The sequence below is a fragment of the Pseudorasbora parva genome, chromosome 4 (assembly GCF_024679245.1).
Source record: "Pseudorasbora parva isolate DD20220531a chromosome 4, ASM2467924v1, whole genome shotgun sequence".
In the NCBI taxonomy this organism is placed as follows: Eukaryota; Metazoa; Chordata; class Actinopteri; order Cypriniformes; family Gobionidae; genus Pseudorasbora; species Pseudorasbora parva.
Genome location: NC_090175.1, coordinates 19,591,867 through 19,619,316, shown reverse-complemented (window position 1 = coordinate 19,619,316; position 27,450 = coordinate 19,591,867). Strand labels below are relative to the sequence as shown.

Below are 27,450 nucleotides of genomic sequence, written 5' to 3'. Positions count from 1 at the left end.
AAAATAGGGTGTCAAAATTGTACCTTTAGGAGTACAACAGCTTGTCGCTGGGGCAGTACCCTTAAAAGGACATTGTTGTACCTTTTTTACTCCTAAAAGGTGCATATTAGTACCTTTGAGTACAAATGCGTACCTTAAGGTACTACTTTGAACCTTTTTGTGGTAAAAATGGTACAAAGTTGTCCTTTTAAGGGTTCTGCAGCGACAAGCTGTTGTACTCCTAAAGGTACAATTTTGACACCCTATTTTTCTGTGTGTGGCTGATTTCTGACATTTGACCAGAAATGACTGAGCTGGCTTATCTAAAAAATGGAAGTAACTGTGCATAAATAGTCAGTTAAGCCTGGGGAAATTTTTATTTTCAATGTAAGTTCAAATGAAACTTTTTGAGAAGGTGGGTGACAAACACTTGAGCTTTGTCTAGCCAAAACATGAATGAATGATGCCCAAAATGGGCAGCCTTGGACAAAAAATGTTAAAAGAACATCTGCTTTATGTAGTATACTGTCGTTTCTATGTAGTGTGAGCTGTTCTTTGAAATCTAAGGAGCTGTCCCACTTCATGTGCACTTTCAGCCTTGTGGACTTACAATGGCCATTGCGTGCGCATGTCCGTTAAGTCCACAAGACCGTAGTGTCCAAATGACCAAGTCATTTAAGCTTAAAGAAGGGTGCTCATGAGCTCCCCCTTTGCGGCTGCTATGCGCCCTAATTGTGCACTTCAACTGAGCCCGCAATTTTGCGAGCCATGCAAAGGACTTCTACCTGGCAGTCAAGGCGGCATTACGTCGTGAAAGTGCAGACTCAGAGGAAGACAGTGACGCCGCATTCACACGTTAACACTTTAGGCGTTGGGTAGGCGTTAACACTTCCCATTTACTTTGAATGGGTGACATCATCCGTTGCCGAACTGAATTGTGGGTTCCGTCGCGGCGCTTCACTCGCGTTGCAAGCGGCAGAAGTTGAAGAATTCTCAACTTTTCAAGCGCCAGCGCAGGCGTCATCCAATCAGATCGCCGTATGCAAATATCCTCAGCAGACGCTAGCCAATTGCGTTCATTACTGCTCCGTGAACCATCCAGACCATAGACCGTTAAAAATCCAGACGCAGCTCCTGGACCACTACGTGATATTCTTCCCGCTCTCAGCGCTTTTTCAGGATTTAATGTTCTTAACAGCTTCGTGCACCTGTGCAGTGCGCTGACAACAACTACACGGGCAATCGCACTCGCACATACAACCAAAAAAGGCGCTTTTTTGAGTTGTGTTTTGGTTCAAGCGGCAAGTTAATGTGATTGGCTGTTGTCACTATGACGATCGCGTCAGCACCCAGCTTCAGCCACGCCCTCCGTCAAGCGTTAACGCCTACGCCCCGTGTGAATGTGGCGTGAGGGTTTAGGGTGCCATTTGGGACAGGGCCTAATTGTGGCAAGCCTTTCTGGTAATGTTTCCAATTGTGCACTTAAAGGGGTAGTTCACCTAAAAAATTACATTCTGTGATTAATTATTCACTCTCATGATGTTCCGAACCATAAGTTTGTTCAAAAAACGTTTCCTTTTGCTTGATGTGTGAGAATCAATGAGGTTCATTCTCATATGTCACACAGGATGTTTGAGCTTATGCAAGAACCTATACGTTTTGTTCTCATGTAAAACACAGCACGCTTGAGCACGTTTGAAGCGTGCTATGTAAAACACAGCACGCTTCAAACTTCATTGAGAATCAATGAGGTTTGTTATCATGTGCCAAGCAGGTTCGTTTGAGCTTCTGTTTATGGTTGTTGATCAATGTGAATAAAAGTGTAAATTAAATCTGTTCATCATTCATTCCATTCATATTAGTTTTTCCAATCTGTTTATGAACTTTGTGAAGCGTCTAAATGTCAGTTACGTGGCTTTCATAAGAGGGAAAGAAAGCACGCATTAAAAAGATCTTCATTTATGATCAAAAGATGAACGAAAGTTGAGGTTGAGTAAATGATTTGATGTTTTTTTATGACGCTATGCACAAACCAGCTCATTTTACTGATATAGCTGATGTGTATAGCAGACATCTGGAAGTTGAAATGCATGGCTTTGACCCATTGTGGTAATTAACACGTTAATTTAAATTATTAGTTAATATAATATGTTATTAAGGAATTAATACATTATGATATATATAACTAATAACAATTTAGTGATTACTTAATCTATTAATCATGTAGAATCTTAGTTGCTGATGCAGTAATCATTAATAAATGAGTTAGTTCACCATAAGTAATACATTAACTCATGATTATCTGTGCATTAGCTTAGCATTAAATAAATGCATATTAGTGCACCCGTATTGCAAAGTGTTACCATTAATTCTAATATTCCTAACCCTAGATCAACTTTATTAATCCAGAGCAGGACTCATTGTTACTAAACTTAAACTTTGTCATTACAAATTCACACATTGTCATATTAGCTGAAAGATTTAGGTTCCTGCACTTGACTTCAGTTGTAGGATTTAGGCTTCATGGTTTAAATGCCTCAATGAAACAGCAGTATGTCTGTCTTCAGGATTACTGAGGCAATGCTTACTTTGGATTGAAAGAATCTGTTAATAACATTAATCTAAGGGTGCTTTCACATCTCTAGTTCGGTTCATTTGGTCCGAACCAAGGTCAAACAATTATACATTGTTGCATTTTTCAGATTTTTTGGTTCCTTTTCACACCACACTGATTGCTTTGGTCCGAACCAGTTGAAACAAACCAAAACGCAAGCACGTGACAACATCCACATCACTCATTGGCCATGGCGTATTTCCTAAACTGCTTTTCGATTGGTCAGAATTTACGTGTGGGAAAATTCCAACAGAAGAGGCAAAGCCAGCAAACTATAATAACACTATGGAGAGACGACTGCGCGGGCCAGTTTTGTCCCTGACCATAATCTACTACACTGTGTGTATTTACCACAGTATGCAAACAAAACATTTCTATAATGAAGCGCGGATGCGACATGAAAACAACGTTCTAATGCACTGCAGACGGTGAGCGCACATCGCTCTTCACTTCAAGAGGAGGCGTGTATTAATTATTAACTCTTGACATGCTTCCATCTTCCGAAAATATTGCCAACGATCTATCAGGTAATAATATCATGCACACAATGTCAGCGCAAGCTAACTACGGCAGCTGGATCAGTCCAAAAATGATCAGTACTTTTGCAGTTGGTTCTGTTCGAGGTCGGATCACGTTCTCACCACAAACAAACCGCTCCAGAGTTTGTTTGAAATCGTACCGAGACCACCTCTTCAAGGAGGTCTCGGTACACTTGTTTGGTCCGCTTTTGGTGCGCACCCGAGTGCGACTGCTGCTTTCAGACCTGACCAAACGAACCGCACCAAAGAGGGAAACAAACTATAGTACGATTCAACCGAACTAAATGAGGCAGGTGTGAAAGCAACCTAAGCCTAAGAAAAGTGATCCTGTGAGTTATGCTCTGATGATTATGGATTAGAAGACTCAGTTCATGAGTTTACCTCCAAACTCTGATCATTTCACAATGGCTTCCCTCATTCTGTTCTCAAGGCATACTTTTCTCTGGTTCTTTGGAAGATGTTTGTGTATTTCAGGAATGGTTCATGATCTGAAAGTTATTGCATGTATTTTTTTTAAATCCCTGTTCCCTGGGGAAAATAGTATGACACATTACACTATTAATATGGAACCAACAAACATTTATTTTACTTATTAGAGTATAAAACATAAAAAATAAACCTTGCAGGCAGACATCCATTTGGCACATTGAAAAAAACTAGCATAGGTTTTCAGCAATCTCTGGGTTGGAAGGGGTACTAGACAAAAAAACAGACGACCAGAAATCTTTCATGATAATGTCTTGTTTAGGTTCATTATCTTGTTCTGTTTAGTTCCATTGCCTGTGTTCTCATTTGTTACAATACCATTACCAAATGCGTCAATGCATTTAGGGGTGTGGTCCTGGTCAAGACAATCTCCTGAACTTAAAACTGAATGTCAGAATGGGAAATAAAGGTGATTTAAGCAATTTTGAGTGTGGTATGGTTGTTGGTGCCAGACGGTCCGGTCTGAGTATTTCACATTCTGCTCAGTTACTGGAATTCTCACGCACAACCATTTCTAGGGTTTACAAAGAATGGTGCGAAGAGGGAAAAACATCCAGTGTGTGGCAGTCCTGGTGGCAAAAATGCTTTGTTGATGCTAGAGGTCAGAGGAGAATGGGCCGACTGATTCATGCTGATAGAAGAACAACTTTGACTGAGATAACCACGCGTTACAACCGAGGTATGCAGCAAAGCATTTGTGAAGCCAAAACACGCACAACCTTGAGGCGGATGGGCTACAACAGCAGAAGATCCCACCGGGTATCACTCATCTCCACTACAAATAGGAAAAAGAGGCTACGATTTGCACAAGCTCACCAAAATTGGACAGTTGAAGACTGGAAAAATGTTTCCTAGTCTGATTATTCTCGATTTCTGTTGAGACATTCAGGTGGTAGAGTCAGAATTTGGCGTAAACAGAATGAGAACATGGATCCATCATGCCTTGTTACCACTGTGCAGGCTTCTGGTGGTGGTGTAATGGTGTGGGGGATGTTTTCTTGGCACAGTTTAGGCCCCTTAGTGCCAATTGGGCAACGTTTAAATGCCACGGCCTACCTGAGCATTGTTTCTGACCATGTTCATCCCTTTATGACCATCATTCACCCATCCACTGATGGCTACTTCCAGCAGGATAATGCACCATGCCACAAAGCTCGATTCATTTCAAATTGGTTTCTTGAACATGATAATGAGTTCACTGTACTAAACTGGCCCCCACAGTCACCAGATCTCAACCCAATAGAGCATCTTTGGGATGTGGTGGAACGTGAGCTTCGTGCCCTGGAAGTGCATCCCACAAATCTCCATCAACTGCAAGATGCTATCCTATCAATATGGGCCAACATTTCTAAAGAATGCTTTCAGCACCTTGTTGAATAAATGCCACAGAGAATTATGGCAATTCTGAAGGCAAAAGTGGGTTAAACACAGTATTAGTGGTGTTCCTAATAATCCTTTAGGTGAGTGTATATTATGGTGAACCAGCAAGCATTTGTGTTCCTCCTTGCCCTCGTTTTATCATGGGCAGTAATACACACACTGTTTATGTAAGTTGTTTGGAAGTTGTTTAGCTCTTGAGGGGCTGACTGTGTTAATTGTGAGCAGCTGCCAATGCGCACACTCCGCTCTTGCCTGGTGCTCTTCAAGCCTCTGCTGAAGCACAGTGATAGTGATCTCACAGAGGGGTTTGAGATGGGCTTAGTGGGTTCCAGTGCTTCCTTTCAGGGTCAAGAAGCACACTCTGCGGTTTCTTCCACCCAGAGTGAGGACCCAGTGCTTCATTTACCTTCCTCTGATGGGGATGATGTACTAAGCATCTATGCAGGAGAGTCTGAAGATTAGCCACTTCAGTCTCACACACAGAGGAGTCGAAATCATGGAAGAAACATTCTTGATACTTCAAGATACTCATCTTGTGTGTATGGGCCTCAGGTTTCAAATTATTCAAATACACTGGGTCTTAAAGAGTAAGGTTATGGGGCGGTTAAGGTTAAGAGTAAGGTTTTGCCTAAGGTGGAGCAGATGCATGCCTCAACGAGGGGGAGAGGATTGAATCTTGAACTGCATCGAGCCACCGATTTGTCTCTTTGGGCTACTAAGGAGATGGTTAGAGCAACTGGCCATGCTATGGTCGCCCTGGTAGCTTCAGAGAGACATATATGTCTGAATCTCTTAAACATCAAATAGACAGACAAGTCCTTTCTGCTGGATGCCCAGTTCTTTCCCCCTGGCCTCTTTGGTGATGCTGTCAACTAGGTTGTTTAACGGTTCCAGGAGGCTAAAAAGCAAGTGGCATTCCATCAGGTCCTCCCTCGTCGATTAAAAATATCAGGGGCTGCTGGGTGGGAGCAACATGCCAGCTTTTCACACAGGGCACAGCAGAACCAGAGAGTGGTTTCTCAAGCTCCCTCACAGAAAGACTGGGGTCGGGAAAACGCTCAAAGCCCCAAACTAGCAAGGAAATGTCAAACCTTTAAGGGCAAGCCCATTTGGGGAGGAATGGTTTACACCTCACTACATGGTTCTCTTCAGTGCCCTCAGAGACTGTTCTTCCAACCCCCGCCACATCAGGTGCTTCGGGGGGCAGCGGCTCCCAATGAGTTATTATCCCAGTGTCCACCCAGAAACAAAGTAACAAAGGAGACTCAAAAACTCTGATGAGGTTATTTTTGGCCGGTTCAGTTGTTCCCTGCTAGGTTTTTGCTTTAGGGCACCGAGCTGACGACTCAAATACACCAGAGACCAATTCCCTTAATAGACCATCCAACAATGTGGGAATTTCTACCAGATGTGTCACAATGGATACAGGATACAGTTTTGTTAATTTCCTCCTCATTTCAATGGGGTTCTTCCCACTATGGTGGACCCTGAGCAGACTCTGGTTATGGAACAAGAGGTAAAAACTCTCTTAGTCAGAGAGATAGAGTCCGGTTATCACAGCTGGTATTTCATCGTTCCAAAGAAGGATGGGGGAGCTGTGTCTGATTTTAGATCTGCATCATCTAAAATAAATCATGCAGTCAAAAAAAAAGTTCAAGATGTTAACATTAAAGCAAATCGTGACTCAAATCAGATCCAATGACTGGTTTTCATGATAGACCTCAAAGATGCGTACTTCCATATATCCATCCTTCAGCAATACAGGAAGTTCCTCAGGTTTGCTTCCGGGGGCAAAGCATACCAGTACCAGGTTCTTCATTTCGGTCTAGCACTGTCACCTCACACTTTCACGAAATGTGTGGATGCTGCACTGGCTCCACTATGACTCTAGGGCATTTGCATTTTAAATTATATAGACTATATAGTTATAGGTTGATATTAGCTCAATCAGAGCACATGACAGTTCAACATGAAGATGCTGTTCTCACTCATATGAAAGAGCTGGGTTGAGGCTGAATGCCAAGAATAGTATTCTTTCTTCAGCATAGAGAACCACCTTTCTGGGTGTAACATGAGATTTTATGACAATGCAGGCATGTTTGTCTCCTACACACATATGTAATCCTATCAGCAGTAAAATAACTGAAGTTAGGTCAGTCAAGCACTGTCGAACTGTTTCAAAGACTGCTGGGTCTGATGGCAGCAGCAGTCATCATAATACATTTTAGCATATTGTACATAAGACCCCTGCAGTACAACAAAGTGATGCTTATGACAGATCCTTCCCTCATGGGTTGAGGAGCGGTCCTAGAGTGACCTCAACTCAGGGTCTGTGGAAGTGCCATCATCTATCATGGCATATACATTGCCTAGGGATGATGCCTTTTTTCTGGCATAAAATTTTTTCTCCTAGATATAAGGGGCCAATAAGTTCTCATCCAGTCAGTTCATTGGACAATACATCAATTCGCCTGTCTGCGCTCAAGCCCATTTTACACACTGGATACTCCTGTGGGGTCTGGGGAAGTTGCTTTCACTGAAAACAGCTTATATCCCTGGATGGCTCAGCCAGGAGGCAGATGTCCTGTCGAGAGAGGGGCTGAGGGCCAGACAATGGAGATTTCACCACAAGGTGCTGGGTCTCATATGGAAGAGGTACAACCAAGCGTAAGTGGATATATTTGCATCTTAGGAAATTACACATTGTCTGTTGTAGTTCTCTCTAATGCTTCCAGATCCACTGGGGTTGGATGCCATGGTGCAGACTTGACCTAGGCTATGTTTGTACACTTTTCCTTCGATCGCTCTGCTCCCGGAAGTTCTGGAGAGAGTTTGCCAGGAGGGTGTCTTTTTGTTGTTAGTGGATTTGGCCAACTTGAGTTTAGTTCTCAGACCTGATATCCCTCCTCGACGGCCCCTCTTGTGAGATTTCGATCAGGAGGGACCTCCTATTTCAGGCAGGGTTATGGACCTTCTATCCCCGTCCACTTATGGAAGCTGTGGGTATGGCTGCTGAGGGGGCCCAACTCATAAAGAATTCACAGTTTATGGTATGTGTACAGAGCAACAACAACAAAATAGTTTTCATTTTAGATGAGTCAAGCTGCGATACCGAACAGGACAACAGAGCTCATGTTTTAAAGCAAAGCACACTTATATTCACTAAAAACGCAATGTGACTCTCTAGACACTCTGATATCTCTGCTGTAATCACCCTGACCTTCTTTACATTAGCTCTTTTGGACTATTTAAATGAATTTTATTTCTGGACCACTGAAAACTTTCCGGCTTAAAATGTCCTGATCACAAACAGAGAAGCGGAATTTGGTTAAATAATTAGAATATAAAATTCCTCTTAGCAGGGTTACTGGTGCTGTAGATGCTCAGTGTGATTGTGATAATCTCCAGACTTCTAAGATAAAAAAATATCGAAGTATCGAAAATAACTTTATTGATGCAGCTTCACATACTTCTGTAATTTATTTGCATTAATTGCGTAAAAATATTTTAACGCATTTGGGAATTTAAATTATTTGCATGTTAATTGTGACAACCCAATATATATATATATATATATATATATATATATATATATATATATATATATATATATATATATATATATATATATATATATATAAATATATATACACACACACACATATGTATATATAGAATCAGATACGGACATTATGATTTTTGATGACATCACTACATGTAAATAACTCGGTTTATTAATAAAGTCATGTAAACGCGGTTTACTTGCATTTTAGTTTACTGGTTTGTATGTAAACAGGGAAAACTGGTTATTTCAATAAGCTGATATGTGTGATTTATCAGCTTACTGGTGTGCATATAAATATTCTTACTATCATGCTGAAAGACTCAGCTATGTTTCATCTTCAATGCCCTTGCTGATGGAAGGAGGTTTTTACTCAAAATCTCACGATACATAGCCCCATTCATTCTTTCCTTTACACGGATCAGTTGTCCTGGTCCCTTTGCAGAAAAACAGCCCCAAAGCATGTTGTTTACACCTCTATGCTTCACAGTAGGTATGGTGCAACTCAGCATTCTTTTTCCTCCAAACATGACGAGTTGAGTTTTTACCAAAAACGTTCTATTTTGGTTTCATCTGACCATATGACATTCTCCCAATCCTCTTCTGGATCATCCAAATGCTCTCTAGAAAACTTCAGACGGGCCTGGACCTGTACTGGCTTAAGCAGGGGGACACATCTGGCACTGCAGTATTTGAGTCCCTGCTACTACTATTAACTAATATAGAAACAAGCTTAACTAATCAGTAAGTAATGCCAAATTTAGGACTAAGATCCTTCCTTATTAGGTAATCAATAATTATTGAAGGAGATTGGCATCATCAAGAACAAATGATAAAGAATTAATAATGAATTGCTATCACAAAATCAACGTGTCTGAGATGTGAGCAATTGTCTTGTTTTACTCTCAACATGGCCATAAAATGCATCACTAATTACTCAAGTGTTACCTATTCACCATGCAGGAACTACTAGTGATCTTGACCGTTATTTTAAAGTGAAAAACATCCTTTTCACTTTAAAATAATGGGCCAGGTAACAAGAAGTTCCTGCATGGTGACTAGGTAACATTTGAGTATCTTACTTATAAATGAAGGACCGTTATTCTAAAGTGTTCCCTTATATTCGTATAAGCTCTGTAGGAAATTGGACATGGGAAAACAGTTCAAGAGAGAGCAAGTGCAACTGTTGTTGTATTTATTTGTTGTCGTTTTTGTTTATCATCTGACACTGTGAATCAAGTGAATTTGTAAAAGTGTATGTGAAAGAATTCATTTGAAAACCTATTTAACATTTCATGAGCATGCCGCAGATAATTATATTTAAAAAAAGGAGAGCAAAGCATCAATCCAGCTCTGCTGGAAGACAATGACTGCTGCCATAGTGTGTTAACTGCAATCACAAAACCACACTTGTGAAGTTTTGCTTATCTCATCCAAAGCAGAGAGCTAAGTGCCTGAGCCACGGTACTATCACAATCCATTTCCATCCATATTAGCTTTGTGGCTCTTTCACTGGATATCAACGAATACAAAAGCCATTTTAACCATTTCACAGAAAGAAACCTAGCACATCCAAGATAACTCAGTAATTAAAATTGAAATTTGATTGTTTAAATTATTTTTACCTTATTTAAATGAGATTATATGAAATGTATATACAAAACGATCTTTCTTTCTTTCTTTCTTTCTTTCTTTCTTTCTTTCTTTCTTTCTTTCTTTCTTTCTTTCTTTCTTTCTTTCTTTGAGTGACTGGAAAGGTTACCTTTAATAAAACCTGGTTATTTATATGTAGGGAGGTAAATCAAATTTCTTCTGCCTTTTAGCCTTTCACCGGACACTACTTATTGAATTTATTTTGATGCTGAATCATTTGAAAATCCATTCTGATGAGTCAATTTACTAAGCCTTGTTAATAAAACTCACCTGGGATATCACAAATGGAATAAGTTTTTACATTTGTCTATATACTCACTAGTAATTCAATTGGTTAAAATAATGTTTTATCAGTACTGTTACATTTATTTTGAATGAGATATTTCACAGTCTACAGGCCGGCTGCAGCAAACAGCGCATCACTGGCAAATAGTGCAAAGTGAGACACTCGAGCTAGATGCACGAATGTTGAGCACAATCAGCCCCCTGACAGACTGTGATCCATTTTCTCCAAAGGAGCTGTTTTCGGCAAGGCTTCATTTTCTCTAAATAAGTATTTAAAATGGCTCCAGCACTGTATGCTGGAATGAATATATAAATGCACCATTATGGCCAATGTCACAGCCTTTCTGTCATCTGTCATCTCATTTTACCTGGATCTGTTTTGCAAGTCTATGTGTGGTTGAGGTACTGAAATAGTTTGTGCTTTTTTTCTTCTTTCACCCAGATGCTTTTAGATTGCAGCAATTATTTATTTTATTTTTAATGGATTTAGTTTGTATACTCCAAGTGAACAATAAGCCAAAAAAGCTAAATGTTGGGCAGAGTCTTTGAACTGCTGGTGATTGGATGGTGTCAAGCTTCAAAAAGCACTAAAATGCAGGTTTGAAGAATTGAAATCAAAGGAGTACCCTGCGTGTCGAGAAATTATGCTAAAGGTGTGCGTTAAAAAATGACTATGAAGGGTTCTGACCATGACGAGTCATTTGTGACGAGTTGGGAGTGAGAAAGTGTTGATTTTTATTGTTGGCTGAATTATTCCTTTAAATACAAGTGGTAATATCCGCCAAAAACATTTGGTTGTGACTACATCTAGTGAAGTCTATGAATTTAAATCAGCTGTTTGCACATTGTCTGAGCTTGAAACGCTTATCTAATTTTCTGACACATATGTTGATGTCATGGGCCTTCTCCTGTCCATATTATATATTTAAATGTTATAGATGATGGATAGATCTCTTTTTGAATCATAATTGCATTAAGATATACATCATTGTATATTGCATTAAGTGATGTTGCTGTTAATGACAGTACAAAGTGATGTTTGTGAAAGAAGTAAAAAGTGAAAAAAGTTTCAGTTCACATGCTTCTGTTTGCAAATACCACGATTCCTCTGTCAAGCAAGCGTTTGCTGAATCAATATTGATTAGGATGAGAGCGAGAGCGAGTGTGTCTGCTGAAGAGCTAGTTTATTTTCCTTACTGACAGTCCGAGGTAAATAAACTCTCAGTTGTCAAATTTATCAGTTTAGTTACTCAGCAAGTAATGATGATTATTATTGGTTTTAATTTTCATGTTGACCACTGATGTGGAATATAGTGTATGGCTTACTCTTACACAGCTGCATATTTATAAAAAATATTTAAATATTGAAAACTATCAGAATAGTTTTAACATGTTAATGGAGACCAGGGGCCAGATTTATTTACTTTTTGATGTTATGAGTAAAGTAATGCATTACAAGTAGAGGGCATTATGTAATCAGATTACTTTTTAATGTAACAAATTACGTAATTTATGACTTGTAATTCATTAGTTTATCACATTACTTTTTTGATGTTAATGCAAATTGCGTTCTAAAAATACAAATACATTTATTTACTGTCAAAAAAGTTACTGTATTTTCAAAACAACCTGATCTCACAGAATTCCGTGAAATGAACACGGACCCTTAACTCCAAAATCTGTGGTAGTTTCACGGAATCGCCGAAAATTCTGTGATGGGTTCACAGAAGTGATGCCTATGTAAGTCAATGACAGTCAGCATCAAAACCCATGCATATGCAAGAAATTTAAGCACTGTGTTGCCTTACAGCAAGGAGGTCCCAATTCGGGTCTCGGCTGAGCTAGGAGGCTTCTCTGTGTGAAATTTGCATGTTCTCCCTGCGTCTGCATGGGTTTCCTCTGGGTGCCCCGGTTTTCCACACATTCCAAAAACATGCAACATTTGGAGATGCTAAGATGTCCAGAGGTGTTAATGCAAGACCTGAGCCAGACAGGAAGAGGCGGTGACCCTGTGGCATTGCGTCTTTTTGAGTTCATCTCCTGTTTGACCTTTTAAACCGTCTTGCATAGTCAATTTTATTTACACTTTCTCATGCTGACAGAGAGCACAACCTGTGTTGCTCACCCATCCCGAGATGCTCATCCAAAACTGTCTCTTTTGAAAAAAAAAAAAGCCAACCCATTGGGCATCCCACTCTAATTGAAAATACTTGCATGTGTCCAGGGACATGCACAGACATTTTGGGGGGAAGGGATTCTAGTGAAAAAAGTGCACTTCTCATAATAATAATAATAGTAATTTAAAAAAAAAATCCCTCACATTCATGCAATTATTTCATAATTAGCGCTATTCAGACGGTAATTGCTTCTTATGTGGAAGTCCGTAAACATAAATTTGCATGCCACCTCAGTGATAAAACTTGTGCATTCTGATGGTAATTGGAGAAGCAAGTTTTGTGATCCTGTGCACCTGGGAACACCCCGCTCACGTGGTCAATAACATGATTGCATGCTGTAAATAAAAGGTCATATGCTTGGTATAATAAGAATAAATGCATTTTTAATTTAATAATATGAAAATAATATCCTAATTATTATTTAATTACTAATATATTTTATCTCAAAATACACTCTAAAAATGCTGGGTTGTTTTAACCCAATGTTGGGTCAAATATGGACTAACCCAGTGATTGGGTTGTTTTAATCCTGCAGTTGGGTTAAATATTTGCTTAAGATAACCCAATTGCTGGGTTAAAACAACCCAACTGCTGGGTTAGTCCATATTTGACCCAACATTGGGTTGTTTTTTACTCAGAATTTTTTCGAGTGTAAAGGATGCCATTTTATTCCACATGAAAATGAGCGGAAATAAGTTAATACAGCCTCTTACTTACATGAGGTAAACATAATGCTGCTCATTTATGTAATAACGGCCCATTTCAAATGTTTAAATGCTTTTCTTCTTTTTATGTTTTGAGCAGTGTTTAAATATATTGCTCTTGTAAATACTTGCCAGCATTTCAATTTATTGCCAGTAATACAAGTCTAGATCTTTAAAATGCATTCAAATTACATCAAAGCACAATCGTACAGTGCTCTGCAGTTGTCAAAAAGAATAAACAGTGAATTTTCAAGTTATTTATTCTTGAAAACTTACAAGATGTGGATTCGGACGGCAATTAAATTACCACTCACGACCTTGGTGTTTTTTTAAAAACAGTAGGTAATTCTGCCAGGGATTTTTACGCAGGTGGAAGGAGAAAAACATTGACATTCTGGATTCGGACGGCAATAACATCACTGACTAGCCCCTCAATACCTTATGACCCCACGAGAAACAATTAGCATCCCAAATATGTAAAACTACTATACTCATACAGATCTCTACAAAATAATCAGTTCAACATGGTCTTATTGAAGAGCAGGACACAGCAAAGGAGACCATGCCACATCTATCCATCCATCTATCTATCTATCTATCTATCTATCTATCTATCTATCTATCTATCTATCTATCTATCTATCTATCTATCTATCTATCTATCTATCTATCTATCTATCTATCTATCTATCCATCCATCCATCCATCCATCCATCCATCCATCCATCCATCCATCCATCCATCCATCCATCCATCCATCTATCTATCTATCTATCTATCTATCTATCTATCTATCTATCTATCTATCTATCTATCTACTAGTTCCATTCATCCACCCCTTATCTATCTCTTATCTATCTAAAATTCTGAGGGTGGTACTAAACTTAAACTGTTTAAAACTTAAACTAACAGTTCCTGCAATAATGTGATTCCTACTTAAAATTAACAAAATAATTTGACCTAAAATATTAAATAAATATCATAGAAAACATTAAATTGCACTTTCTTATGTTACAACACTAATTTTATGTTTTAAAACAAGTATAAAAAGTAAACTGTTTGTGTTTGGAAATTACAAGCGGAAAGTGTTTTTTTTATTTATTATTAAAAGGTTCTAGTTGACCTGTTCCAAAGATCCCCATTTACAAATTTGAGAGGATTTTGATATTGTGCATTGAGAATACAACTAGGATCTCATTTGCATGTATGAAAGAGACTTGTTCCCCATATAATTTAGCTAAATGGAATGCAAAATCTTTGAAGCACAATATCTCAGAACTGCTCAGAATGGAGATAGAGCCTTATAATTCAAAGGTGGCTATTTTTAACATTTTCAAAATACAAATTTAGCCTACGCTTTGTCTGTTTCATTTTTGTAGATTTCTTCTACATCGGTTGTCTCCCTGTGTTGCAAGGGCAGCATTTTGGTTTGAACATTGGTGGGGCGTGGGGAGGGGGGGGGGTGAAGTGTGAACCGTTTCCAGTTTTTCTCAGTTGCTTTGATACATTTATTGAATCATCCTTGACATTTGAAAAACAGTAAGTGCATTTCTCAAAACAATTCGTACAAATTGTACAAATTGCAAAGCACCATGGATTACTTGAAAAAGCCACTCTCTTGCTCAACATTCTTAGTCCATCTCTCAAAAGTAAATATCTATGTCAATGAACATGTCAGTGCCATCAGAATGACAAGTTCTTGTGTCATTGTGTTCGGATAAGACAGTCAAATAGTTTAGTCATGTTGTCAATATAACAGTTTACTCTGGAGAGATGTTCTGATGTAATTTATGACTACAATTTTCGTGACAATTTTTGTAAATTGTAGGTTGTACCTTCGTGTATGTAGGAGTTTGATTGTAGAAGAGATTGGACAAGATTCACATTTACGCTTTTACTGTTTGTACTGTAACTTGTTGACAGACTGTGCAATTGTGATACAGAAAGGAAAAGACAGCACTGCACAACACAAAGAGAAAAACAAAAGTAGAAATGTGAACATAGGACAATCTCTTTTTTGAAAACTGTACATGCAGTGCTGTAGGAATTACATTGCAATCTTCCTACACCTCTTGATGTAGTTGTCTGTTGGGCCACACATTTTTCATCCACATCACAACAAATATCTTTAGAAAAAAACTAATGGAAATGTATATACATGCTTGACATATTTTGACAACTTGTTCAACAATTTTTCCTGTAAAGACTTATGCTATGAACTAATGTCTAAATGTTGTGGTGGCTAAGACTATTCAACAGACACTCATTATAATACATTATGATCAACATGACATATTTGAAAGATAATATAGGAAACAGCAGAGAATTGTACATAATTATTTGCATAGATGTACAAAGCATTTGAAACTTGTTCAAAGAAATGCGAAACTGCTTTTTTGATGTGCACAGGTGACACAACGATGTGAGAATTGAGCAGGTAGTTTTGTCAATAATTCAAGTAGACCTAGATGACGTTAAAGCTCTTGATTCTATAAACCAATTCCAAAAAAGTTGGGTCACTGTAGAAATTGTGAATAAAAACAGAATGCAACGATGTGGAAGTTTCAAATTTCAATATTTTATTCAGAATACATCATAGATGACATATCAAATGTTTAAACTGAGAAAATGTATAATTTGAAGGGAAAAACTAGTTGATTTTAAATTTCATGGCCTCAACACATCTCAAAAAAGTTGAGACAAGGCTATGTTTACCATGATGTGGCATCCCCTCTTCTTTTTATAAGAGTCTGCATGCGTCTTGTGGAAGAACATTGCAGCCGGAGCTACTTCTCTCTGTTTATGTCTATGGCGGATCACGCAGGGACTGTGCTCCTCCGCTGCGGTACCTACCAGTCTGGTCTGAAATAGTCCCAATATAAATACGTATTATAAGTGTACCATAATGATTCAGGGTAAGACAAAAATACGGTTTCGAAAATGGATTCATGTTGTACATTCTCATTATATAATTTTTGTAAATCTTGAACACAAAAAAAGTTACGGACAACAGCTTTAAGATTTTCTTTGAGAAAAGAACAAGGAACGGCACTGAAGTCATTCTTAAAAAGGGAAGATGTGTTCAGAGTTTTGTCGACCAGATACGGTGAAAGTTTAATCTATCAACCCTTACGCAACAAAAATATATTTCTCAATATATTAGTTGACAATATATTTCATGTGTCTCCATATATTGTGAAATTTACATGGTAATATATCATATGATATATTATATAATAATATATTATATATGCAAGTTATATATTGCAATATATGGGACAATACTGCAATTATTGCCGTTTTCATATATTGACTAAATACATATCATTATACTATTCAATATATTGCTATGTATATTGAAATATATCCTACAATATATGAAATTATATATTGGAAGAGTCATTGTATATATATGTAAATATATATGTAAAATTATATGAGATAATATACCTCAATGTACTGGATAATATAATCAGATTTATATGGGAACATATGTCTTAAATATATTGATTTATATTACATAGTATATAATTATCATATATATTGTATACATGGTAAATATGAAATAATCTAATGTACACTGTCTGTCATATATTTTAAAATATAACAGATTAAAATATAATATAGAAATTAGGGCCGCGACTCGATTAAAAAAATTAATCTAATTAATTAGAGGCTTTGTAATTAATTAATCGCATTTTAATTGCATATAAATATTTGACCTGAGAACAATGAGAAGTAATTTTTCACATGTATTTTTAGTATCCCATTGAATAATGACTGAATACATAAGCTTAATCAACAAAATATTGTTTATTTATTTCAGTCCAGCAGACCAGTGCATGTTTGCCAGTTTAGCAAAAGCATTTTTGTGATATTTGAGGCTCGATGTGCTGCGGTGATACGCGAATTCCTTGTTGTATAGCTTGCACACAACCATGCTCTTGACGACGCTTCCATTCTTTCGTTTTTTAAAACAAAATTTCCCATCCACGGGGCCAAGCAGAGCGGTCTCATCAGCTTCTTCGTTCCATAGCTTCGTTCATGTTCACATGGTTCGTTGTTGTCGTGACTCCGGAGCGCTAGTTGGTGTTCCAGTATAATTGGTCCGTCGAAACTCATTCATTGAAAAACGTTCCGCGGTGCAAAAATAAGTGTGGTAAAAAATTTTTTTTTTTTGCGTAATTAATTAACGCGTTAAAGTCACGTAATTAACGCGTTAAAGTCACGTAATTAATTAATCTTAATTAACGCGTTAAAGTCCCGGCCCTAATAGAAATATTTTCTAAATATAGAAAATATATTGAATGTCATGCACCATCATATTTTCTAAATATAGAAAATATATTGAATGTCATGCACCATCTGATTTGGGCTATTGTTAATCAACCTCTGTAAACATATGCAGGAGCTTGCTTAACTCACAAAAAATACTTTGTTTCAATAAACATACATGAAATAATTCAGTTTTGTTTGTATATCAATGTATTTTAATATATGAATCAATATATAGCAATAGGTTGTCCATCCATATATTGCTATATATTTTCAAATATATGAGGAAGTTTCTGATACATTGAAATATATTTTCTAATGTATTGCAATATAAATTCTAGTATATTGCAATATATTTTTGTTTCGTAAGGGAACAAGCTCTGTTTCACCTTCGTTGCTCTGGTTGGTGTTAGCGCTATCCTATCGCGTGCAGAGGGAGTTTGAAAGACAACCGTTTATCCCGCCCCTCAGATTGAGCCCTGTCTATGGTCAGTTTCCAAACCAAACATCTTGATGTGGGTCTGTCTTGTCAGGCTACAATAGAATTCAAATGGGTTGCACATTTTGTCATCCACGGCGCAGTAGGTACAGCTTGCACACATTTTATCACAGCCCCTCACGGACGACTGCCCCACACACATATAATAAACTGTAGAAAAACAACAATGTAAAGTCCAGGCCTGGTCCTCTCTCGTCCCTTACTGGTGTTGCTCATCCTTATATGCCTTCGAGCTCCCTCATGAGAGGACTCGAGACTGGTGTACCTCGCAGGTGACTCTCATCTTCAATCATGTACCAGTCTCGTTCGCTCCTCCCATGTCTCTCGCTCGACAAACTCGCCATGTTTACATGGCATGTTTATTGCTTAGAAGTTAGGCCTGTGTCCTGTCATTGGTACGAGTCGTTGAGCGGGGCTACATAATTAGGCGTTGTTCTTCTTCTGTGGAGGTGGTGAAAAAAATGTTTTTTTTTCCAATAAATTGTATTTGTAGTATTTTATTGTTGTGTGTCTGTGTGTGTGTGTGTGTGTGTGTGTGTGTGTGTGTGTGTGTGTGTGTGTGTGTGTGTGTGTGTGTGTGTGTGTGTGTGTGTGTGTGTGTGTGTGTGTGTGTGTGTGTGTGTGTGTGTTCTTGTTGAAGTGGCCTGCCATAAGCTGTAGAACTTAGTCAGATACTCGTCAACCATTGTGATGCCATCCTATTGAATAATGATGAAAACCTAACATGACAAATTTGTAAAAAAAAAAATGTCACTCGTTATTTTAGGCACTTATATATATATATATATATATATATATATGATCAATATATATATATATATATATATATATATATATATATATATATATATATATATATATATATATATATATATATATATATATATATATATATATATATTAAAGTTATAAATATGACTATACTGCTTCACTTCTGAAGGCATATTAACCCCTTGGAGCCATCTGGATTACTTTTATAATGATATATATATATATTTTTTTTCTTTTTCTTTTTTTTTCTTTTTTTTTCGAGCACCACTTTTGTGTTGTCTCTTATCCTCTATATCAGTGTATTGATCAGCACTTTATGTCGGCCCATTGACCCTTTTTCATTCCACAACCTCAAAAAGATCTTCAATCTCTATTTGCCACAGTTGCCTAGTCTCTATTCAATCGCCAATCACCAAAAGGACTTCTATTTCAGTGAGAGTGCACTTGTCTTTTTTCAATCTTTGTACTGAAGAGACGGGGCGAGATAAGAGAAAACAAAAGAGATATGCTGTTGTGGTGCCAAATGCAGTGCACTTCCTTCCCTGCTCTCAGTATGCAAGAAGCTTCTGTCTGGAGACGTACAGAAACATTGGCTTGAAGGTGAGCGTGAATGGCAATAAGCTTTCCTTTTACCCCAGGACACTTTCTCACCTCCACCTCCTGCTGAACCGTTAATCAGACACTATATCGGTATGTGTCTTTGAAATGTGGGATAGGGAATATTCTTAATGGATCTTTGGGAAAAAAACAATGGTAGGTATTTGGGGCTGGAATACTGATGAAATGCCCATAGAAAAATCATATTATGAGTTCTTTGAAGAATCTGAATTCCAAAATTATAAATGTATTTTATGTGTCATCCACGTAGTGTCTGTGAAACACACCTTGTGCAGTCCTCTGATCTTTCCTTTGATGATTTGTTTCACAGTTAATGATTTATGATGGACTGGCACCATATTTGCTATGCTCATTATTAGGGTGCCTGATACATACATTCACAAAATGCTTGTTCTACTGCAAATATACTACATCTCGATATACATATACAGTATTTACTCTGAAATATATTTTTTTTCAATCAACAGTTTTTTAAAAATATATATTAAAGGAATAGTTCACCCAAAAATGAAAAATATCCCATAATTTACTCACCCTCATCCTAAATGTACAATATATGACTTCTTTCAGACAAACACAAATGGAGTTATATAATTGGATTTGGATATATACAGCTCTGAAAAAAATTAAGAGACCAATGCAAAATTAATCGTTTCTCTGGTTTTACTGTATGTTTTTGGCATGCTCTCCACCAGTCTTTCACATTGATGTTGGGTGACTTTTTGCCACTCCTGGTGAAAAAATGCACACAGCTCGGATTTCTTTAATGGCTTGTGAACATCCATCTTCCTCTAGATCACATTCCAGAGGTTTTCAAGGTTCTGGTCTGGAGATTGGGCTGGCCATGACAGGGTCTTGATCTGGTGCTCCTCCATCCACACCTTTATTGACCTGGCTATGGGACATGGAGCATTGTCCTGCTGGAAAAAAAGTCCTCAGACTTAGGAACCATTGTCAGAGCAGAAAGAAGCTTTCTTCCAGGACAACCTTGTACGTGCCTTGCTGAAGCACCCCCAGATCATCACCGATCCTCCACCAAATTTCACAGTGGGTGTGAGACACTGTGGCTTGTAGACCTCTCCAGGCCTCCGTCTAACCATTAGACGACCAGGTGTTGGACAAAGCTGAAAATTGGACTCATCAGAGAAGAAGCCTTACTCCAGTCCTCTACAGTCCAATCCTTATGGTCTCTTGCAAACCTCAGCCTGGCTCTTCTTTGCTTTTAATTCATTGAGGGCTTTTTTCTAGCTTTGCACGACTTCAGCCTGTTTCGAACCATCCTCACCGTGCACTTCACCCCAGCTGCCTTTTGTCATTCTTTTTGTAGGTCACTTGATCTCATCCTACAGTTGTTGAGTGACATTTGAATAAGTTGGCGGTCATTCCGGTCAGTGGAGAGTCGATTTCGCCCTCTGCCGGTCTGTAGCTTTGTTGTCCCCAATGTCTGCTGCTTGACTTTGTTCTTATGAACCGCCGTCTTTTAAATTTTAAGGATGGAAGCAACCCGACGGTCACTGTATCCCTCTGCCAGTAAAGCCAGAACTTAAGCCTTCTTATCCTCACTCAAAACGTTCCTTTTCAACTTTTTCGGCATGGTCAATAGTTATGATTCCAATTACTTTTGAGGCATTATTAGCACTGTTTTTGCCATCCAGCTGGCCCTACTGCAAAGGCAGTGGTGACCACAGAAGTGTTTTTGTTTAATACTTTTCCTTATTAAAAAATATTTGGTTCAGGTGATCACCTAATCAGCACCCCATTAAGTAGAATGAGGTGTGCCTGTTGGAATTCAACAGACATTGGAATGGAATGGCTTTCATACTTGTAGACATGCTGATTGGGCGGCAGTGGCTCAGTGGTTCATGTAGGTTGTCTACAAACCAGAAGGTTGGTGGTTCAATCCCCGGTTCCACCTGACCAAGTGTCGAAGTGTCCATGAGCAAGACACCTAACCCCACCTGCTCCCGACAAGCTGGATGGCGCCTTACATGGCTGACATCGCCGTCGGTGTATGAATGGGTGAATGTGAGGCAAAAATGTAAAGCGCTTTGGATAAAAGCGCTATATAAATGCAGTCCATTTACCATTTAAGAAAAATAATTGCAGTGGTCTCTTATTTTTTTTTCAGAGCTGTATATATATATATATATATATATATATATATATATATATATATATATATATATATATATATATATATATATATATATATATATATATATATATATATATATTCTAAACTTTATAATGGGAGTGAATAGCCCAAAAAAGTGCATCCATTCATTATAAAAGTAATCCAGATGGCAAGTCGAGATCCAGCGAAAGAGTGAATTTTTTTGTTTTTTTGTTTAAAGATAACTCCAATTGTGATTGTCTGAACTAAGAAAGTAATATCCACCTTGGGTGGCTTTCAATAATTTTATATTGCCAGCAACAACATCATATTGTGTATTTTCAATTTCACCTGGACCTACTCATAATTATACATGATCCTACTCATAATTACAGGATTCCTGACAATGTCTTTTAAAGCCAAATTTTTTATTTTTTACATAAGTAATATCCCAATACTGTTAAAGGTTTCTGCTTTGAAAATAGTTCAAATGTAAACCTGCAGATATTACATGCAATTTTTAACAATCTAACACTAATGATTAGTCAAGTTAACAATGACATTAAAATATGTGACAGCATCACAAAATAAACCATGTGGACATTGTGTGCAAGCACTAAGAGTGATGGACATGTTTACTAGTAGTTGATTATATTCTTTTTTTCCCCCTCAGCTTTCGTGCACTTCGGAGGAAGCTTTGACTTTTGACATTCTAGTGTTCTCACAATACAATCAATTCTTATCTTAAAAGATCAGGAGAGAAACCTGGTTCCTCAAGAGGTTTGACCGTTTTAATATTAATAGATCAATGGAAAGATGTAGCAATGATTATTTTCACATATTCATTTGTCCATTTATTGATTCTTTTATCGATCTCGGAGTTGGAGAGATCTTCAGATTGAAGGTTATCTAACAAAGCTCCACTCGCTGTCTCGGTGGGACATGAACAATGTAATTAAATTCATTAGTGGAGTGAAGCACGAGGCTCCTCCAATCAGGCTTTGTGATGTGGCTACAGAAACAATTCATCTCTTGAAGGATGGGAAATGGATTTGTTATGGCAGAAGTCCCTGCAGGGGCAGAAGGACACTTGCTTTATGAGAGAGTGGATATTTTGAGGACCGAATAAAACTGACAGGATGGAGAACTGCACAGATACACTCAACACAGTTTGACAATTGACACAAGAACAGTAAAAACAGCAGAGATGCTACAATGATTTTTCATTAATTGTGGCAATTACAACTCAGTCAACATACAATTTCAGGAAAACGTATGCCACGTTTGCTGAACCCAGAGGAAGTCAAAGAAGACCTCATGTGGTGTCCTTGTTCTGTTGGAAATGTGTTGCCTGGGGTATTCTTTTTTGCTGCAGATTTGCCAGAGTGTCAAAGCTTGTTGGTTGCATGAACAAGATTTTGGTGTCCTGACATTGTTTGGTGCTTTTGGGTATGCTGTTTGCTGTGGGATTTGAATGACAAGCAATGTCTTAATGAATTAACATAATGAATAAAAACACAGCCGTATAACTGTTGGTGATATGATTGCTTCTCCACTGTTCTCTTTGTTTTCATATGCGTGAAATAAGGTCAGTCACAATGTCGCAATGGCTAAAAGCTCTCTGTTTTGAGAGTTCTCACTCCTAACTCGTCACATATTGATGCTTGGTCAGGGTACCCCACAAGGTACTCCATTGATTTAAATGAAAAACCTTTGACGTCATACACATATGCGTTGGGTTATGATGAAATTATATATAATGGGTTATGATTTTGCCATGTTGGAGTGTGATTCTCAATTTAATCAGCCACCATAACGTTACTTTTATTTACATTCATTATTTTTTATTTTATTTAGACACGTTTGGATATGTATTTATAGGCTACTTTTATATTTTGGAGCAATTAACCCCACTATGGGGTTAAATAGATACTGTATATATATATATATATATATATATATATATATATATATATATATATATATATATATATATATATATATATGCACAAAAAAAAACCTCTGTTATACTCTGATATAATGTAATATTTTAGCTTTTGCCTTCATTTTCTGTTTTCAGGTGGTGAAAATGATGATCATCGTAGTGGTAACCTTTGCCATTTGCTGGCTGCCATACCATGTATATTTCCTGGCTACGGGATTTAACAAGCAACTGGCTAGATGGAAGTTCATTCAGCAGATCTATCTATCAGTCATGTGGCTTGCCATGAGTTCCACCATGTACAACCCCATTATTTACTGTTGCCTGAACAGCAGGTAAGATTCCACTTAAAGAGTGTCACAACAACAAGAAATGTATGACTCAAATGCATTTTGTCATAGCAACATGAGTGCTGTTCCCTATTAGTTGCATGAATGTGCCTTATTATACAGTAATGGACACTTATCATGCAGTAACGAACGTGATTGTAATAACAGTGTCATTACTAATTTGGACAGGGAAACAATCTTTAGCTGCACTGAACATGAATTTAACAATATTCTTAACATTTTATGTTCTTTTTAAAACGAATCTCAGTGGACCGAGGTCCAAATCTAGAGTCAAGATTGGTTCCACATGGTCCATAAAATTAATTAATTAATAGAATCAACAAAGCATTTCTCCACAATGAACTTATTTCTCATTATTCTTAAAAGATATGACATGAATAGGTGCATTAATACAGACTTTTTAGAGGGATCGTTCTCCAAAAAATTGCCACTATTTTTGTCACTATTTCTTCTTCATGTTGATTTAAACATAGCCTACATTGTTATGTAAAGGAATCACATGAGAACAAGTAAATAATAAAGTAGTTTTTTGAGTACACTGTTTAAATGAAGTTTAAATGTACTCTTTCCCCGCCATTGATGGAAAACTGCCTAATGTAATGAAATTTCGAACCAGGATGATATAGGACTGTGAAACTTTGGGGGTGTTGATGGACTCAATCTACTCCATTTATGTTTTGATCATCGTTCTGAATCAGATCTGCAGTCTTTGACACCAATACGATTTTCTCAGGTTTTTGCACAAAATTTTGCTTTTCATAAAACTTACCCACATTCATGTGTTGATAAAAAAGAATGCATTAAGCTAGAATAAAAATCTTTTTTGTTGTTGTTTAAAAGGGTCTGTTCTTTCTTTTAATATGTTGCATGTTCATATATTCATACAAAATATTCTGGTTGCCATGAAAATTTTGTGAAAATGTTCAAAAATGATGGCGGAGAAAGAGTTCAGTCTTTATCCTTCCCGTGAATAGCTATCAGAAAATAAGACATTCACTGAATGTCATGACAACAGCACCGGGATCATTAGAAACAACTTTAAGAGTCAATTCCTTTTTTTAAAAGGTTTTAATTTAAGGAATTTTCTGGTTTCAATAAATGTTCAGCTCTTTCTTCATCATCCTTGACCATTTCGTTGATCGCCACAGAAGAACATTTCGACTCATGCTTTAGTTAATGAAAGCTAACGAAATTCATGTTCACAGCAATGCACCTACTATGGAAGTCAATCAGGCCAATGCATTGAATACAATTTCCACTGTTATCAAAAACAACAACAAGAAAACATTATACAGGAGACATGTAGTAATTAATTTATATCCAGTTTTCCAACTTCATGACCATTTAAAGGTATAGTTCACCCAAACACACACACACACACACACACACACACACACACACACACACACACACACACACACACACACACACACACACACACACACACACACACACACACACACACACACACACACAAACAATGTTTGTGACATATGGGGACATTCCATAGACGTAAAGGTTTTTATACTGTACAAACTGTATTTTCTATCCCCTTACACTGCCCCTACCCCTAAACCTACCCATCACAGGAAACATTCTGCATTTTTACTTTGTAAAAAAACCTCATCCTGTATGATTTATAAGCATTTTGAAAAGGGGGGACATGGCCAATGTCCTCATAAGGCACCCTCTCCTTGTAATACCTATGTCATACCTATGTCATTATACACATTTGTGTCCTCATATTTCACAAAAACATGCCCCCCCCCACACACACACACACACACAAAACAAAAACAGATCTTTCGTTACAAATATTTTTTGAAATATATTCTCTTGTGTATAGCAGAACAAAGAAATTCATACAGATTACAAATTATGACAATTATATTATAATTTTCTTTTTTGGGTGAACCATTCCTTTAAACCTGATAACCAGAAAAGAACAGTAAAAAAAAAAAAAAAAGAAATCACTGAGAGGTATTTACATTGGTAACAGTATTTATGCATATAATTATTTGTGATGTGTTATTTGCAGTGTTGGGTGTAACTAGTTACTGAATTAATGGCTGGCTGAAGTAATTAATTACTGTAATTTAATTACTTTTCCCTTGAAAAAGTAAAGTAAGGGATTACTCTTAGTTTTTGTGTAATTTAATTACAGTTACTTCACATGTAATTGAACTAAATATGGTGTATAGACTGTGGAACAATTATACATAATACTGAAAAATCTAAACTTTAAAATGCATGTTTTTATCTATCCTTCTCACGTGTAAAACTTTTAAGAATAACTGATGTACACTGCAAGAAATTATTTTCTTACTTAGTATTTTTGTCTTGTTTCTAGTCCAAATATCTAAAAATCCTTACATTAAGAAACATTTACTAAACAAGCAAAAGTAATTGTCTAAAAAAAAAAAAAAAAAAAAAAACTTGCTTAAAATAAGCAAAATAATCTGCCAGTGCAGGGGTAAGAAAAATAATCTTAATTCAAACAGAAAACAAGATTATTTTTCTCACCCCATTGGCAGATTGTCATTTTTTCCCCAAAACAAGGCTTATTTGTACTAGTCTAGTAAATGTTTCTTAATGTAAGAATATTATTTGGACTAGAAAAAAGACAAAAATACTAAGTAAGAAAAGCATTTTTTGCAGTGTAGTTTAATATTTTGTATTTGAATGCATTAAAAGTGCCGTTTCATGTCTATCCTTGAATCACTTAACAACAAGTCGATGTATTTAGAAAGTAATTAGAAATAAGTAATTAAATTCTTTTTGGAGAGAGTAATTGCAGTAATCTAATTACACTATAGAATATGTAATTAGTAACTATAGTAATTCATTACCTTTTTAGAGTAACTTACCCAACACTGGTTATTTGTAATGAATATTTAGGAATTATTAACAATGAAATAAATGTCTACCCGCTTGAACATGTACAGGGAAATGCACATCATTCCCTTTATTTCACGGACATACAAAATCATTGACATGAAATGTCTTTCTTAGGTTTATTTAAAAGCTTACTGTACCATACTGTGAGAGCATGTCTGTACATTTAAACTCCCCATAAAATGTAGATAATGACCTTTATACAGCTCTGCAGCCTTTTTTTTTGTGTGTGTGCACTCTACCAGTTGTAGCCTGGCAACCGTTGCTATCCACCATTAAGTTGATCAGGCTGGGACAGCCATAGCATTGACTTTATGTAAATGGACCACGGATGGAAAATGCAAGACTGGATGATAAATAATCCACATCTAATTTCTTCAGGACCGACTTGGATTAGTTTGCAATGGTACCAGAGCATAACAATTTGCAACCATACGCTAATCAATAAGCAGAAAACTAGACAATGCTAGCTCATTATCAATCAATGAGTTAGATATGGCTGGCAGGAGGGGGAAAAAGCTGCTGTTTAATGTACCTGGCAGTATTTGATTATTAAAAATACATAGGCTTGTTATGCTGGCAGAAGCATCTGACACCTAACCTGTAAT

General features: G+C 37.1%; 1 protein-coding gene across 1 annotated transcript in view; it reads left to right on the top strand.

The window, feature by feature from the left end:
* The window catches only part of tacr3a (tachykinin receptor 3a), a 50,063-nt gene that overhangs the window by 16,346 nt on the left and 6,267 nt on the right, over positions 1–27,450 (top strand). Inside the window, exon 4 of the mRNA XM_067441171.1 lies at positions 23,736–23,932. Within this exon, the coding sequence (XP_067297272.1) occupies positions 23,736–23,932 (197 nt within the window). The remainder of the gene's footprint in view (positions 1–23,735; positions 23,933–27,450) is intronic.